Genomic DNA, 15,012 nt, shown 5'->3' with positions numbered 1-15,012 from the left:
AGAAATAAATCTAATAAAAAAATCATAAGTAGGAAGAAAAAAAAATGATGATTGAAAAAATAATGAAAAAAGATACTAAAAAAATATGAGAAGAGTGAAATTGACAAAAAAGAAATATTTTAAAATAATAAGAAAATAATTTTTTTTTTTTGCTATCAATTTCTTTTTACTTTGTTCTTAAAATTATTTTATGAAATTTAGGGGTATTAGCCAGAATAGGGCGATTTGGTCCCTTTTTGAAGGACCGCACCACACCATATACTGTGGTACGATTTCAATGATTTGTGATTTATTTTTTATTTTTTAAAAATTCATAAAAAGTTTAAATGTAAAATTAAAATCATTTTCAAACTATAAATGAATCTTACAATAAAATTAAAATATGGAAATTTGTGGTAAAACTACATAAGATTTTTACTTTGTTACAGGAAACTACTCAAGTTTTTTTTTATTTACGGAAAAATTACTAAGCACATAAAAATCCAGTTTCCATTACTACCCACATACTAATGGTGTTAACCTTATTAACATGGCACTAAGAGTGGATGTATATTCAAAAGCAATCTAAATTTGTATTCAAACTTAACACTAAGCTTATTGCACTTGTTCAACATTTTAGTTTACAACATGTACATGAAAAGCTCATCTTCATATGTGCTTCTGTTTTAATTGTCAAGGCAAACTTAAACCAAACAACATTTTCATGGAATGTTGAAACTTTTGCTTTGTGCTTGGTGACATGTTGTTGGGATTTTTTTTTCATTGAATTCTTTTAAAGGTCTTTAACCACTTGAACTAATGTCCCCTGCTTCATCCTTTGTTGGGTATGAGCGAGCTTAACTCGAATCAAGCTAATCTTTTGATGCCCTTATTATATGCATTACTAGATTACTCAGATGTTCAAGTTTTCAATTCTACATAGTATTTCAAATTATTTTAATATAGTTCCTTTTCCTTTTATTTTCCATCATATAATGAGTGATTTTTTCAAATTAAAAGTCAAGACATTTAGGTCAAAAAAATGGTACTGCTATTAGTTGTTATTTTTCTAGTACTCTGTTTTTTCAGATTTAAAAAACACACTACAATAACGTTATCATATTTTTTTAATGGTAATCGATTACTAGTTTGTCAAAAAACACTAACCCATAAAAAAATCATTTTTTTTTTCTACTGGTTAATAGTAGTAATACCATTAAATATTCATTTTTTTCTTCAGATTAATTCATTTAAAATAACACTTCCCATAAAAAATTCTTATACTTCACAAATCCCATATAAATAAATAAAAAATCATACCAATTATAATTCCCACATATTTTAAACTTTTGAATTTTTATAATTAATTTGTTAATTTTTTTAAAAATATTACTTCAGAAAATGAAGAAAAAGTTACATAAAAAACCCTTTAAAAATTAAACATATTTAAATAACCCCCTCTAAATAAAATTTCTGGCTTTTTGTATGTACAATGTCATTGATTCGTTATGAAATGAATTTGAGATGAACAAAGATCTTAAATAAATTATCTTTTCACATTTTTTTAAGGGAAACATTTTCTTGTTTAAAATACAAAGTATGACCCAATATTCATATTACAAGAAGTAATTGAAAACCCAAATCCTTTTTCTGGGTTCACTGGGAATTAGACTAGTAACAGTCTAGGCATAATTACCCAACTCAATGTGTAAGTATAACCCATAACATATAGAAATTACTTGGGATCCACCAACTTCGATGGTTTTAAGTTCAACTCTTTTCTTTTCTCTGCAGGCTTAGACTTTTTGTTCGATTCTACACTGACCTGTATGTCATAACATTAAAATATATAGCAAAAAATACCAGTGAGTACTCACTTATTAGATAGAAAGTCATTCTTTAACAAACTTCACTTGTTTTATGCCCCCTAAGAACCCAATTTGCTTATAGAATATATGAAAGATCCAAACATGTTTGTTAAAAACAAGCTTTTCAAACATCCATACTGAAAACATCTCATTCAGTGGAAATTATTTTATTTCTACTAGCTGAGTTGATTAGATACAGATCAGAATTTCATTCATCTTACTTAATTTTAGTCAAACTCTACCAAAGCATCACGCGGAATTCAACGCAAAAAAAAAAAAAATGGTCAACGAGGTTTCGTAAAATTTCAATACCAAATTTTTACCAAGTTAATTTATACTTTTAAATAACTCAAATTTCATAAGCAAGTCATTAATTAGCATAGTCAATTTCGTAAAATTTCAATACCAAATTAAATAGCATATCATATATATCAGTGTTTGGACTTTAACAGTTGTAATTTAAAAAAAAAATAGTCATTAACTACTTCAAATCAGAATATCTAAAAACGAAGAAATACTTGAGCAAAAGTTAATAAAAATTTAAAACCCAGATTCAATTATTAGTAATAATTAAGAAGATGGATACTAACCGTTGATTTAATATGGAATGGATCAAGATTATTGGTGAGGATGGAGATTTTGGCAATCTCGGTGAAGGCAGAGTCTCGGACGCCAGGGACATCACTGACCAAATTTTCATAAGCAGCTTCGAAAGCCTCTTGCCAAAATCGAGGCAATCGAGTTCTTCTACTCTGAGTATACAAATCCCACATGTGCCTCACCACCTTCACTCGCTCCTCCACTTCCTATTAAATTTAAAGAAGAAAAAAAAAAACCAGACAATTAATCAAGCTCCCAAAAACCAAGGCAAATAAGAAAAACTACCTAGAAAAGGAAAACAACAAAAACTAACCAGAATGTCTAGATCGTCGTAAGTAGGTGAGTTAAAGTTATCATAGATCCGAGAGAGGTTACCGGCTGACCACTTGAGAGTAACGGAGCCAGTAAACATGGACCAAAAAGCGAGTAGCAGAAGCGCAGCTATTACCCAGAACTTGTACGAACTCTTACCGAAGAAGCGGGTCACGGGTCGGGGGCTTTCTCTCCTGAGCAGAGGCAGTGAATCGGTATCCTTCATTGTTGATCGATGATGAGATTAGAGATTGGAAGAGAGTGAATAATAATAGTAGTGGAGATGATCCTGATGAAAGAGTAGTAAGTTAGTGAGTGAGTGGGTTTGGTTTGGTTTGGTGGTGGGCAATTAATTATGACAATAAATGAATGTAATGTTTTTGGGGTTGGATTGAGTGAGAAAAAATAGTAAGCAGTGGTGAATTTGATAGCATTTCAGACCATAATCTTAAAATCTTCATCGAGACTCACCTAACCGCCGCCCTTTATGGGCCCTACATCTTAAACGCGGGTTTCAACGACACTTTGACTATACCCGCCGCGTATAGTACAAACACCGACTCCACTTGGGACCTGCCACTCAGTTTTGCTCTTACTTGCAACTGTTTGGTAAACGTAAATGCATAATTTCTCATAAATTAAATGGCTAAATACCATTTTTGCCAAGTGTCGTACAAAAGTTTTGTTAAATAATAATTTAAATATTATGTTTTATAAAATAGAACAAATAATAAAATAAATTCAACTTTGGTCAATTTTTTTTAAATGTGACTAAAATATCCTACTTTTACAAATTAATAAAATTAAAAAAAAACTCAAATAATAATAAAAATAAATATTTTAATTATTAAGTTAGTTAAAACTCAAATAATAATATAAAATTTAATTTTTTAATTATTAAAATCTAAAAAATTAAAACCAAAGTTAAATTTTTCTAAAAAAAATATAAATATTAAACTTAATTACATTTCAAATCTAAAATTTAAAAATTAAATCTAAAATAAAATAAATAGATCTTCCCAACAAAAAGAAAAAGAAAAAAAGAAAATAGTTGATCACCATTCTTCCCTTCCCTTCCAGAACCCACAGTACCCATCGCCCTTGCTCATATTCTCCTTGTTTCATACCCAGAACCAATTGACCCTCCCTCACCTTCTTCTTCTTGCCCTACACAGATTTGAGGACGAAGACAATACCCAGAACCCATCGCCCCTCCATTTTCTTCTCCTTGCCCCATACCTAGAATAATCGAGCTTCATATCTCCGACTTTAATGAGATTACTGTGGGTCACTAAGTCGATGGGCAGCGAGGAGGACGAACGACGTTAAGGATGTGAGTGGGGAGGCTGATAATGTTCTCAAGAGTGCAAGGCTGGCGACGAAGGCTTTTGGGTTCTCGATGTATCTTGAAATGTAAAGTCGAGGACGAAGGCAATAGGGAAGGTCAAGGTCGAGGATGAATGTTTTTTTTGGGTTGCAGGTGACAGGGAGAGAAAGTTTTATGGGAAATCTGGGCTCTAGCTTATCAGAAGAATGTGCAACAATTTGAAACAATGACAAAGATTAAGAGTTGTAGTTTCTCAAAGATTTCTAAGAGTGAAAATAAAAGTTTTGATTTACTAATTTTACTGGATTTGTGGGTTCTGAGCTCATAGAAGTGTTAATGTTGTGATTTTGATTTTTGTTGATGTTCTGTGTTCATGTACTTTGAATTTGTTCTTTCTAATTTGAGATTTTTATGTCTTATGATTATGAATAAATATGTTTTTTTTTAATTTTTGGGATGAACGCAGAGGGAAATGGAAAAATTTTGACTTTTGTATTTATTTTCTGTTTAGGATTTATTTTATAATTAAGATTTAAGAATGATTTTGGTTAGAGTTAGGGTTTAAAAATATTGATTTTTATTTTTATTTGAGTTTTAACTTATTTAATAATTAAAAATAATGATTTTTTTTTATTATTATTTGAGTTTTGTTTTGAGTAATTAGTGGCAACACTCCCTCATCTTTACATTCTTATGAAACCTCCTAATCCACAGTTCCGTTAGCAAATCTAAAGTTTTCGTTTGTTGTGGCTGTTAACTGCCAACGTGGAGCCACCTGACCATCTAAACTAATGTCATGTCATAATTTTTAATTATTTTTTTTTCATTTGAAAAATATATTAAAAATAAAAGGCTAATGGGTATGAAGGGTGTGAGAAGCTATCTTTGGGTGATGGAGAGTTGTGGGGTTCTAGGGGTTTTATGAGTCTTGCTTTGAGTCGGTGGTAGTGGGTGACCATCTCCATGTGCATCCCCATCTAGCAGATGTGACCTTGACAAAGATGGCGAGTGATACTGCGATGGTGGACACGACACCGGTGGCTGAGCCGTTGCTGGTGCTGATGGTGTTGTGCACGGAAAGAAAGAGGGAATGGGTAGGCAGTTAGGGCTTCAAGAAGAAGAAGGAAAGAAGAAAAAGAAAAGAAAAGAAAAGAAAAAGAATTAAGAATGAGTTTTCTAATATATATTTACGTATTTTTTTTAAAAATATTAATCAATCTATTTTTAAATCAAAATAACTTTTTATTTTGAATTATTTTAAATATCTTTATTTATTTATTTTAATTAAAGAAAATTAAAAAAATTATGACATGGCATTAGTTTAGATGGTCAGGTGATTCCACGTTGGCAGTTAACAGCCACAACAAACGGTGACCTTAGATTTGCTAACAGAATCGTGGATTGGGAGGTTTCACCGGTGAATAAAAAGAATTGGGGGTTAAGTGTTTAAGAACGTAAAGATGAGATGGTTTTGTCGTTTATTACTTTTTAATTTTTAATTTTACTAATTTGTAAAAGTAGGGGCATTTTAGTCATATTTAAAAAAATTTGACCAAAATTGTGCTCAAGTTATTATTTTGTTCCATTTTGTAAAATACATGGTTCGAATGGTCATTTAACAAAACAGAGGGTTCGATCGGTAACTTTTGCACAACACAAAGGCCAAAATGATATTTACCCAAATTAAATTTAGATGTATTTGCGGCAAAGTTGTAATATTTTGGGCAAATTTACATTCATGTACTTATTTTTTCATTTTTACAGTAAAAATACCTTATATAATTTTATTATTATTATTTAAAAAAAACACCAAGTTGGAGCAACTCCAACTATACTTTTTATTTTCTAGCTAAAATAACTAAAAAGTATATATTTTAATTATTACTTTTGAGTTAATACTTCCAATAATTGCACTCTTTATTATAACTACTTATTGAATAAATTTTTTTTTTTCTTTTTTGAAATCAAATTTCATTCATTGAAGAAGAAACAAACATTACAATGGAAAAAAAACAATCTATAGATCTATATCTATATATCTATATAAATGAGAGCTTTGAGGAAATGAGGTGACACCCTTTTCTTCTAATCTTTTATTTTCTCTATTTTGTGGTTTTTTCTAATTTTTTATTCAATATTTAGTAAAAGAAATCATTAATTAACCATTAAATTAATTTCTATACAAACCATTGTGGGTATTATATATTTAGTTTATAAATAAAAGTACCCTTGGTTCACTTTGATTTGTCCCAACATTAGTATTTTTTTTTCCTATATGAGTGATTGATTTACCTCAATTTTGCCCAAATACCAAATAATTATATATTTTTGGAGTTTATCAAATTTAATATATTATTTATATTTTACATATTTAATTTTTATAATATACATCTATAAAAAAATAATACTATTATTCTTGCTATTATTAATATTTTTAATATTTTTTTACAATATGAAAAACAATTATAATAATAGGTGATGTGGCACTTTAAAATTTTTCCAAACCACTCTATCTATTTTCTCATTTTTTATAATTTATGATTATTAATTAAGGGAAAAAAATATATATAAATCTATATTAATATCTATCTATATGATTATTAATATCTATAAAAATAAAAGTTCCAAACAAGTAATTTCTTACTTTTTTTATCCTACATTATCTCTATTTTTTTATTTTACTTTTTGTAATTTACTATATATAATAATAATAATAATAAACATTTATTCAAATTACTTATGGTTTTCATTTAAACGGAAATAGATTTACAAAAATATATTTTAACGTCATATATAATTTAAATTTGAATTCTAATTTGATTTATTTGAATTTTTTTAAATGATATTTATAATATATATATATATATATATATAAGAGTCTCAAGGTGACGTGACACTTTAAAATATCTTCAAACTAATCTATCTATTTTTTCATTTTAATTCAACTTTTTCTAATTTATGCTCATTAATTAATATATTATGTTAATTTATCTTTTTTGGTCCAAAAAACTAACTACATAGACATTTATTTTCAGAATTGTTGGACTCTAATACGTGCAATTAGAAGAAAAAAAACTTGAGCATATATAAAAATTATTTATTGTTTTTAATATGTATATGTATCTAGAAACCGTGTGAAATAAAATACCAAATGAATCTTTTGCAAGCATTTTATCATGGGTGAATAAAAAAAAATACCTAATGTTAATTGAGAGTTCGTGCCCTTCTCCCTCTGACTGCATGTTCTTAGCCATGAATACAACAGCTGAAATGCCAAAAAACATTTTCAATGGCCTAGAAATAGAATCAACAACTCTAAGGCCTGAAATGAAACCCTTTAGCCATACACCATGTGATGTAGCCTCAAAACAGGAAACGAACTCGACCTTCATAGTAGAAGTAGCAGTCAATGTCTGTTTGGTACTCCTCCAAGACACAACTCCACCGACAAACATAAACACGTAACCAGAGGTTGATTTACGTGAGTCAACATAACCAACAAAGTCTGAATCTGAGTAGCCAACTACTTCCTGATTTTTGGTTCGTCTGAGCATCGATTTGTAATCCTTAGTACCTTGGAGGTACCTCATCGCTTTCTTCATAGCTCTCTAGTGGTCTAATCCTAGGAAACTCTAGTATCTTCCTAACATTCTGACAACAAAAGCAATGTCAGGTCTTGTGCACACTTGAGCGTACATTAAGCTTCCAACAACAGAAGCATAAGGGATTTTCTTCATTTCTTCCATTTCAAAATCGTTCTTCAGACATTGGTTCAAATTTCATTTATCACCCTTAACAATAGGAACAACACTTGGTGAACAATCCTTCATCCAAAATCTCTCTAAAACTTTGTTGATGTAGGCTTCTTGAGATAAACCTAAGATACCTTGATGTCTATCTCGATGGATCTTAATGCTAATGACATAACACGCATCACCCATATCCGTCATCTCAAAGTTCTTCGAAAGGAATTGTTTCACCTCATGGAGAAAACCCTTATCATTTATTGGCAGGACACTTGTTTTAATCCATAGATGAACTTCTTAAGCTAGCATACTAGGTGCTCACCATTACTAATGAATAATCCTTCTGGTTGTTTCATGTATACCTCCTCCTTTAGGTCACCATTCAGGAAAGCAATTTTTACATCCATTTATTGTAGCTCTAAATCGAAATGAGCAACTAATGCCAAGATTACGCTAAGGGAATCTTTCATAGAAACGTGAGAAAATGTGTCTGTATAATCAATCCCTTCTTTTTAAGTGAATACCTTTGTAACACCCTGGTTAGGCAAGACCGTTACACTGTGTGTTTAAAATAATGCTTAACTCACTAAGCGAGTCATTTGGACTTAAACGTGTAATTAAAGACTAAATCAAGGTTAGGTACTAAAAATTTTGGTCAACGAAGTAATTGATTTTCATTAAAAATATTAAGTTTATACACGTGATCCCAAAAGGTGTTTACATACTGATAAAAGACAAATAAAATACAGATTAGTCGTCTTAAGCAGAAAAATAGGGTTCAACCCTAGTTCCTCCCAAACTATCCCGGCCGTGGCGGTCGAGTAGGCTGCATATGTACACACCGCCCTTGAAGCTTTCCAACTCATGGCTGGTCCAGCTCTCCCTTTCCCTTACCTGCACCACGTAGCACCCGTGATCCAAGGCTCAGCAAGAAAACTTAAATCAACAGGTACAAATGAGCAACAATATATAAACAGTAAACTTCAATCGATAAGTTCAATTAGCAATAGGATATAAGCAATAAGCTTAGCAGGAATAACCTGCTCAACCAAACATATAATCCAATCTCAATAATCAATGCAATTAGTTAAGTGCAACCAGCACTTCTATTTATTTGTATAACGTTCAATCTCGATGCCTTTAGGCCGAGTCCTCTGATCATATAGCCGACCCCGACACGCTTAGGTCGGGCTGCATTCCGCACGCTTACTATTGGCCCTCGACGCCCTTAGGCCGACCTTCAAAATAGATATAATCACATATATTGCACAATATGCAATCAGAAGCAGCATATACAAGCATGCCCTATCGGATATTCTCAAATACAATTGTAGCCATAATCTCACATATATTCATAGTCATACTCATATTTATTAACAGGGGTTCGAGCCCCAATCACAACTTGGGTGTAGTTTTCTTACCTTGAGTTCCGTGCGATAGACAATACAGCCTTAAGTACAATCCTGATCCCGAGCCTTGCGATAATCTAGTCACAACATAAACACACCCTTATTAGGGATCAACTCCAAATCCCGAGCCTCACCCTAGACCTTACACTTAAGATTACTTTTCCTGTTTGTCGGGACGTTAAAAATGTCCCCCAAGCCCCCAAGTGGGCCACCAAAAGGATTCTCGAACTCTCCGAACCCTAATCCTAAAACCAGAAAAACCTTAATTCGGGACACATGGCGCGGTCGCGCCAGCAGAAAGTTTAGGCTTTCTGGGATACCGGCGCAGCGCAGTTGCACCCCTAATTCCGAAACCCAAAGATCGAAATAAAAAATCAAAATCTCCTGGTTTTTGGGACACTAGCGCAGTCGCGCCACAACCTAGCACGGTCGCGCTAGGTCACCAGAAACCCAAAAATTACCTAGAAGCTTAGTGTTTTTTCCCAATTCAGACTTACGACTTCTCCCTGAAAATAAGACCCAATACTTGACCCCAATTCAGTATTTCAACAAATTTATGACCACAAAACACCTCATACAACGTAGACCAACTATTACCAACATTAATCTACCATAAAACGCACCAAAATTCATCAAAATTACAACATACCAACAATTGACATTTTTGAGCTTAGAACTCAAGATTCTAGCCACCAAATTCGAAATTCCTAAGCCCAAATCACAACCATACATCAACACACCAAAGTTAAAAGCAACAAAACTCATTTCAAAACTCAGTACACCCAAATTTTAACTCTAAGCACTTCAATCTCCATTAAAACACCTCAAACTCCCAAAATTAAAGAACATAACCATTGAAATGAAAAATAGCGTAACTAAGCTCTTACCTCCTTTGAATTTCGTGTTTGTAGCTGAATAGAGAGACCCTTGGCAGTACTAGGTCTCTTGAGTCCCTTTAATTCCTCCCAAGAATCCCTCAAACTCTTGATCAAGCCTAAGTTCCTTGAGCTTTTGATGTCCCTTTGAGTGAGTTCCTAGAGAGGACCCTTGGAAATGTCCAATGCCTAAACGTGAGCTGCCTAGACTCAGCTAACCCCTAGCCAAATAGGTCAAAAGACCATCCTACCCTCACCCCAAAGTTTATCTTCAAAGCATTACCAAGGGAAAATTTGTCAATATGCCCAAAACCCCACCAAACCTCAAATTAACACCTTAGATTCCCAATTAAATTACTAACCTTCCAAGTACAATTATTTCCCCTAATAATATTCCACTAATTCCTGACCTACGCAAAATTACCAAAATACCCCTTCGCTCACCCCGAGCCAGGTATAAATCCTCGTCGTGACTTTTTCGCCAAATCGCTCTAAAGGATTGACTTAAGCCAGTTATCGCAAATATATCCATATAGTAATGTGGTTCCAATCACATAACACATATAATTACAATTATACCCTTAACAGGTCAAAAGTACGAAAATGCCCAGTTTCCACAAAAACGGGCCCACATGCATATTTAATACACATAAACATGCATAAATGATCATATCTTAATATAACTCATATTTTTCACATATATTCAATTAAATCCATATATAAATCCGATCATGCCCTCCTGGCACAGTAATCAAGGCACTCAACCTTAATAACGAATTTGAGACGTTACAACTTTAGCAACGAGTCTTGCTTTATGTCTCTCAATGTTGCCTAATGAGTATTTTTGTAAGACCCATTTACACCCAATGGCTCTCGCCTCATTAGGCAACTCAGCAAGATCCTAAACTTCATTGCTCTTCATAAAATTCATTTCTTCATTCATGGAATTGTAACGCAATTTTGATTCTTGGCTATCCATGGCTAGTAAAAATGTTTATGGATCATTTTCAGCTCTAATATTGTAGTCAGATTCTTGTAAATACACAATGTAATCACTAGGAATTGTCAGTTTTGTCGTTCTAGTGGATATTCTTAAGACTACACGAGCAGACTCTTGGGGAGCAGGTGGTTCATCTGGTTGTTCATCAACTATAAGTAATTTGTGAACAACTTGATCCATTGGAACTTCATCATCAATTTGTGGATTTTCAATGACTTGTTGTGGTTTTTCAACATCCGTTTGAACTTAAGGGATGTTCTAAACCACTCTCAATCTTGATCCTGAGCTGGAAGGTTCTGAATGATATTTATTAGAATTTAAGTCCTTTGATTGATCACTCCCACTAATTAAGTCATGTTCAAGAAATTTTGCATTTATTGATTCCACAATCCTAGTGCTATGAGATGGATAATAGAATCTGTAAACTTTGGACCTTTCAGCAAATCCAATGAAATACCCACTTATGGTCCTAGGGTCCAGTTTCTTTTCTTGTGGATTAAATACCCTAACTTTAGGCGGGCATCTCCAAATGCGTACATGTTGCAAACTCAGTTCCAACCTTTCCATAATTCAAAAGGATTTTTTTAGAATGCCTTGGTTGGAACATGGTTTAATATGTACACAACCATTTTTAGAGCTTTAGTCCACAAGGATTTACGAATTTTGGAATTGCTGCTAAGCATATTTTGCACCATGTCCAATAGTGTTCAATTTCTTCTTTACTACAACACTATTTTGCTCAAGTGTACCAGGCGTGGTGTATTGGGAAACGATCCAATTTTCTTCAAGCAACCTTGCAAACGGACCAGGTGCTTGTCCATCCTTAGTGTATCTACCATAGTATTCTCCACCTCTATCTAATCTCATTATGTTAATTTTCCTATTGCATTGTTTCTCTACTTCAGCTTTAAATATCTTAAAGACATCTAATGCTTCGCTTTTGTTATGAAGGAGACGAAGTATTTCTCACCATATGAGTCCATATCTGGACTACATATATTTGTATTTATGATTTCTAATAATTCAGAACTCCTATGGACACCATTTTCTTAGACTTGTTGGTATGCTTTCCCTTAATGCAATCCACACAAGTTTCAAAGTTAGTATAATCCAAGGTATTAAGTACCCCATCATTTACTAACCTCTTAATCCTATCAATGGAGATATGTCCCAATCTCTGGTACCATAATGTAGAGGAATCCGCATTAATAACACATCTTTTATTCCCAGCGTGAACATGCATAACATCACGAGTGGTATTATTTTGTAAATTAATGTAATAAATGTTGGGGTTTTATGCCCTAATTAAAACCCAAATTCTTTGTAATCTCATTTTATTATCAATAAAAGAATAGAAATCATTTTTTGACTTGGTCAATCACTTTGCTCACATGTTTTATTTTCATGATTATTTGTTTAATATAAACTTCTATTAAATCCCGAGCATATAGCTAATCTTATTTATAGTGACGTAATCACAGTGGAAAATAAATATGATTATATGTTCAAAAATAAGTTAGTCCTAAGATTAGTCAGTGCACCGGATTTACACTGACTTGCCAATCTACGATATGATCTACTTACACATTACAGTGTTATGTTCTTTCCAGAACATTAGCAAAGTAGATAATATCGGATGTATTTGTTACATCGGACATGACCGATATTGACAGTTGATAAGATAAGTAAACATACCGTTATTATCTATTCTAGTCATATCATATAGTTGACCATAGGTCAATTCAATCTCAATTCTGAGTGGTTAGTATTCTAACTGATTGTATTATTTGAGTTCTTTGACTTGTTCGTTACCAGCTTACCCTACGGACTAGCCCATACTTACATCTTGGGAACTCGGTAGTATAATTGAGTGGGAGTGTTAATCATAGATATGAACATCTATAGCTTCTGATGAATAAGTGAAACGATGGTTTCCTTTTAGTTTGGTTCAAGGTGTTAAAATGATAGAGATCTCATTTCAGTAATTAAATTAGTTTACTGAAATATCATTTACAAGGAACTAAGTGTTTTAAGGATAAAATACAATGAGGGGTAAAACGGTATTTTAGTCCTATCTCATTGTAGACCGTTTATAGAGGATTGAGTGACAATTATGGTTGTAACAATGGATAATTAATAGCGTATCTATATTTGTTATAGAGCGTTCTATGAATTCAAGAGTACAATTCCAAGTCTATAGTGGAGTCACGAGGAATTAATAAGTTAGTAAATTTATTTGTTAGATTTATGATAACTTATTGGAGCTTGATTTCATAGGCCCATGGTCCCCATTGTACCTTGGATAAAATCATCTAGATAGTCTCAATTAATTGATTTAATCATCAATTAGAATTATCAAAGTTGACCAGGTCAATTTTGGATAGTTTCACAGAGTTGTGTAATTTTGAGAAGAAAAGAGAAGTTATGGCAGATTTATTAATTAAGATAAATTGGTATCTAAATTAATAAATAAGTTTAAATCAAGGTTCAAATTATAAATAATTAATTTGATAAAGGATTTAAATAATTATTTAATTAATTAAATCAATAGAAAATAATACAGGCCTTGATTTTAAGTCCAATGGACTTATAATCAAATGGGAAATTTCACGGGCCTATAGCCCATGATAATTTCGACCTAGGGCTTCAAAATGGCTGTTATTTTATTGATTTTTTAATTAAATTAAATGGCCTAATTGAGTCTATAAAAGGAGTGCTTATAGAGAAGTTAAAAAAGGGTTTTTGATAAGTCAGATTTTCTGATAGTTTTATATTCTCTCTAAACACAAGTCCTTTTCTAAGCCTCTTTGTATTTTCTCTTCTTCTCTCTATATCTATCTCATGTGTTGAGAATTGCCCACACTAGTCTAGGTGGTTCTAAGGATACATTGGAAGATCGTGAAGAAAATAGAAGATCGGTTCAGTTTCTTGATAATACTCTGCGACAGAAAGGATACAAGAGTTAGAGAAACTGAAGGAAGGACTCTTAATTCCGCTGCGTATACTGTAAGTATTCTATTTTTGTTTCTCTTTGAATTCAATTTTAGAAACATGTTTTAGGCTATCTCGTATTAATTTGTTTAATATTAGATATACATGAAAATAAATTAAGATCCTGTATAAGTTTTTCCAACAATAAAGACCATCAGACAAAATACCATTTATAACACATTCAGATTTGAATAATAAATTAAAAGATTTGTCTAAAAAATGTAAAGGAATAACCAAAAGGTACAAGACTTGAAACTAAAATCAAGTTTCTAGAAAAACTTGAAACATAAAAGATCTTTTCTAACTTTAAAATAAAATCACTACTTAAAACTAAATTGCACTTTCCTACAACCTCCACATACTAGCCCATCTTGTTTCTAGATAAGATGCTTTGCTCACTTCCCATTGGCTTCCTTAGGATTAGTAAACCCTGCAAAGAATTTGAAATGTGAATTGTTGATCCAGAATTAATCCACCATGTGTTAATATTGACATTAGCTATATTAGATTTATAACATATAAAAGAAATCGGATGACCTTTCTTCTCCATCCATTGTTTGAACTTGACGCATTCCTTCTTCACATGTCCTTTTTTTTTTTTTACAGAAAAAAAAAACACTTGTTGGAATCATTCTTTATGTCAACTTGAGGAGGTATTTTCTTATTTTTCCCCTTGTCCTTCTTGGATGGACCTTTAGGCTTTCCCTGAGTTGCCATGTGAGTGCTTTCTTCTTGCTCCATCAACAACCTTCCTTTTTCTTGTACACACATGCTCATCAGCTCATTGATACTCCACTTGTCCTTGTCCGTATTGTAGGAAATTTTGAAAGGCATGTATGGGAGGGAAGATTGCTAAGGATATAAAGAACTAGGAAGGAGTCAGGTATCACCACATAGAACTTCTT

General features: G+C 32.3%; 1 protein-coding gene across 1 annotated transcript; it reads right to left on the bottom strand.

Moving 5' to 3' along the window:
- Positions 1-1,516: 1,516 nt before the first annotated feature.
- On the bottom strand, positions 1,517-3,169 carry LOC133803635 (uncharacterized). The gene is made up of 3 exons (XM_062241737.1): positions 2,761-3,169; positions 2,438-2,653; positions 1,517-1,804 (listed from the first exon to the last, which is right to left on the bottom strand). Exons 1-3 carry the CDS (start codon positions 2,983-2,985, stop codon positions 1,715-1,717), a joined length of 531 nt encoding a protein of 176 aa, XP_062097721.1. The 5' UTR covers positions 2,986-3,169; the 3' UTR covers positions 1,517-1,714.
- Between the last annotated feature and the right edge of the window lie 11,843 nt (positions 3,170-15,012).

Source organism: Humulus lupulus, chromosome X (assembly GCF_963169125.1).
Source record: "Humulus lupulus chromosome X, drHumLupu1.1, whole genome shotgun sequence".
Taxonomy (NCBI): domain Eukaryota; kingdom Viridiplantae; phylum Streptophyta; class Magnoliopsida; order Rosales; family Cannabaceae; genus Humulus; species Humulus lupulus.
This window is presented reverse-complemented; position numbering and strand designations above follow the sequence as displayed.

What these genes read in the sequence shown, in the direction of transcription:
- LOC133803635 (XM_062241737.1), bottom strand. Translation starts at nt 2,985, where the DNA reads ATGAAGGATACCGATTCACTGCCTCTGCTCAGGAGAGAAAGCCCCCGA. An exon ending in ACGACGATCTAGACATTCTG is followed by an intron (nt 2,654 to 2,760) that starts GTTAGTTTTTGT and finishes TAAATTTAATAG; the next exon opens with GAAGTGGAGGAGCGAGTGAA. An exon ending in CATTCCATATTAAATCAACG is followed by an intron (nt 1,805 to 2,437) that starts GTTAGTATCCAT and finishes TATGACATACAG; the next exon opens with GTCAGTGTAGAATCGAACAA.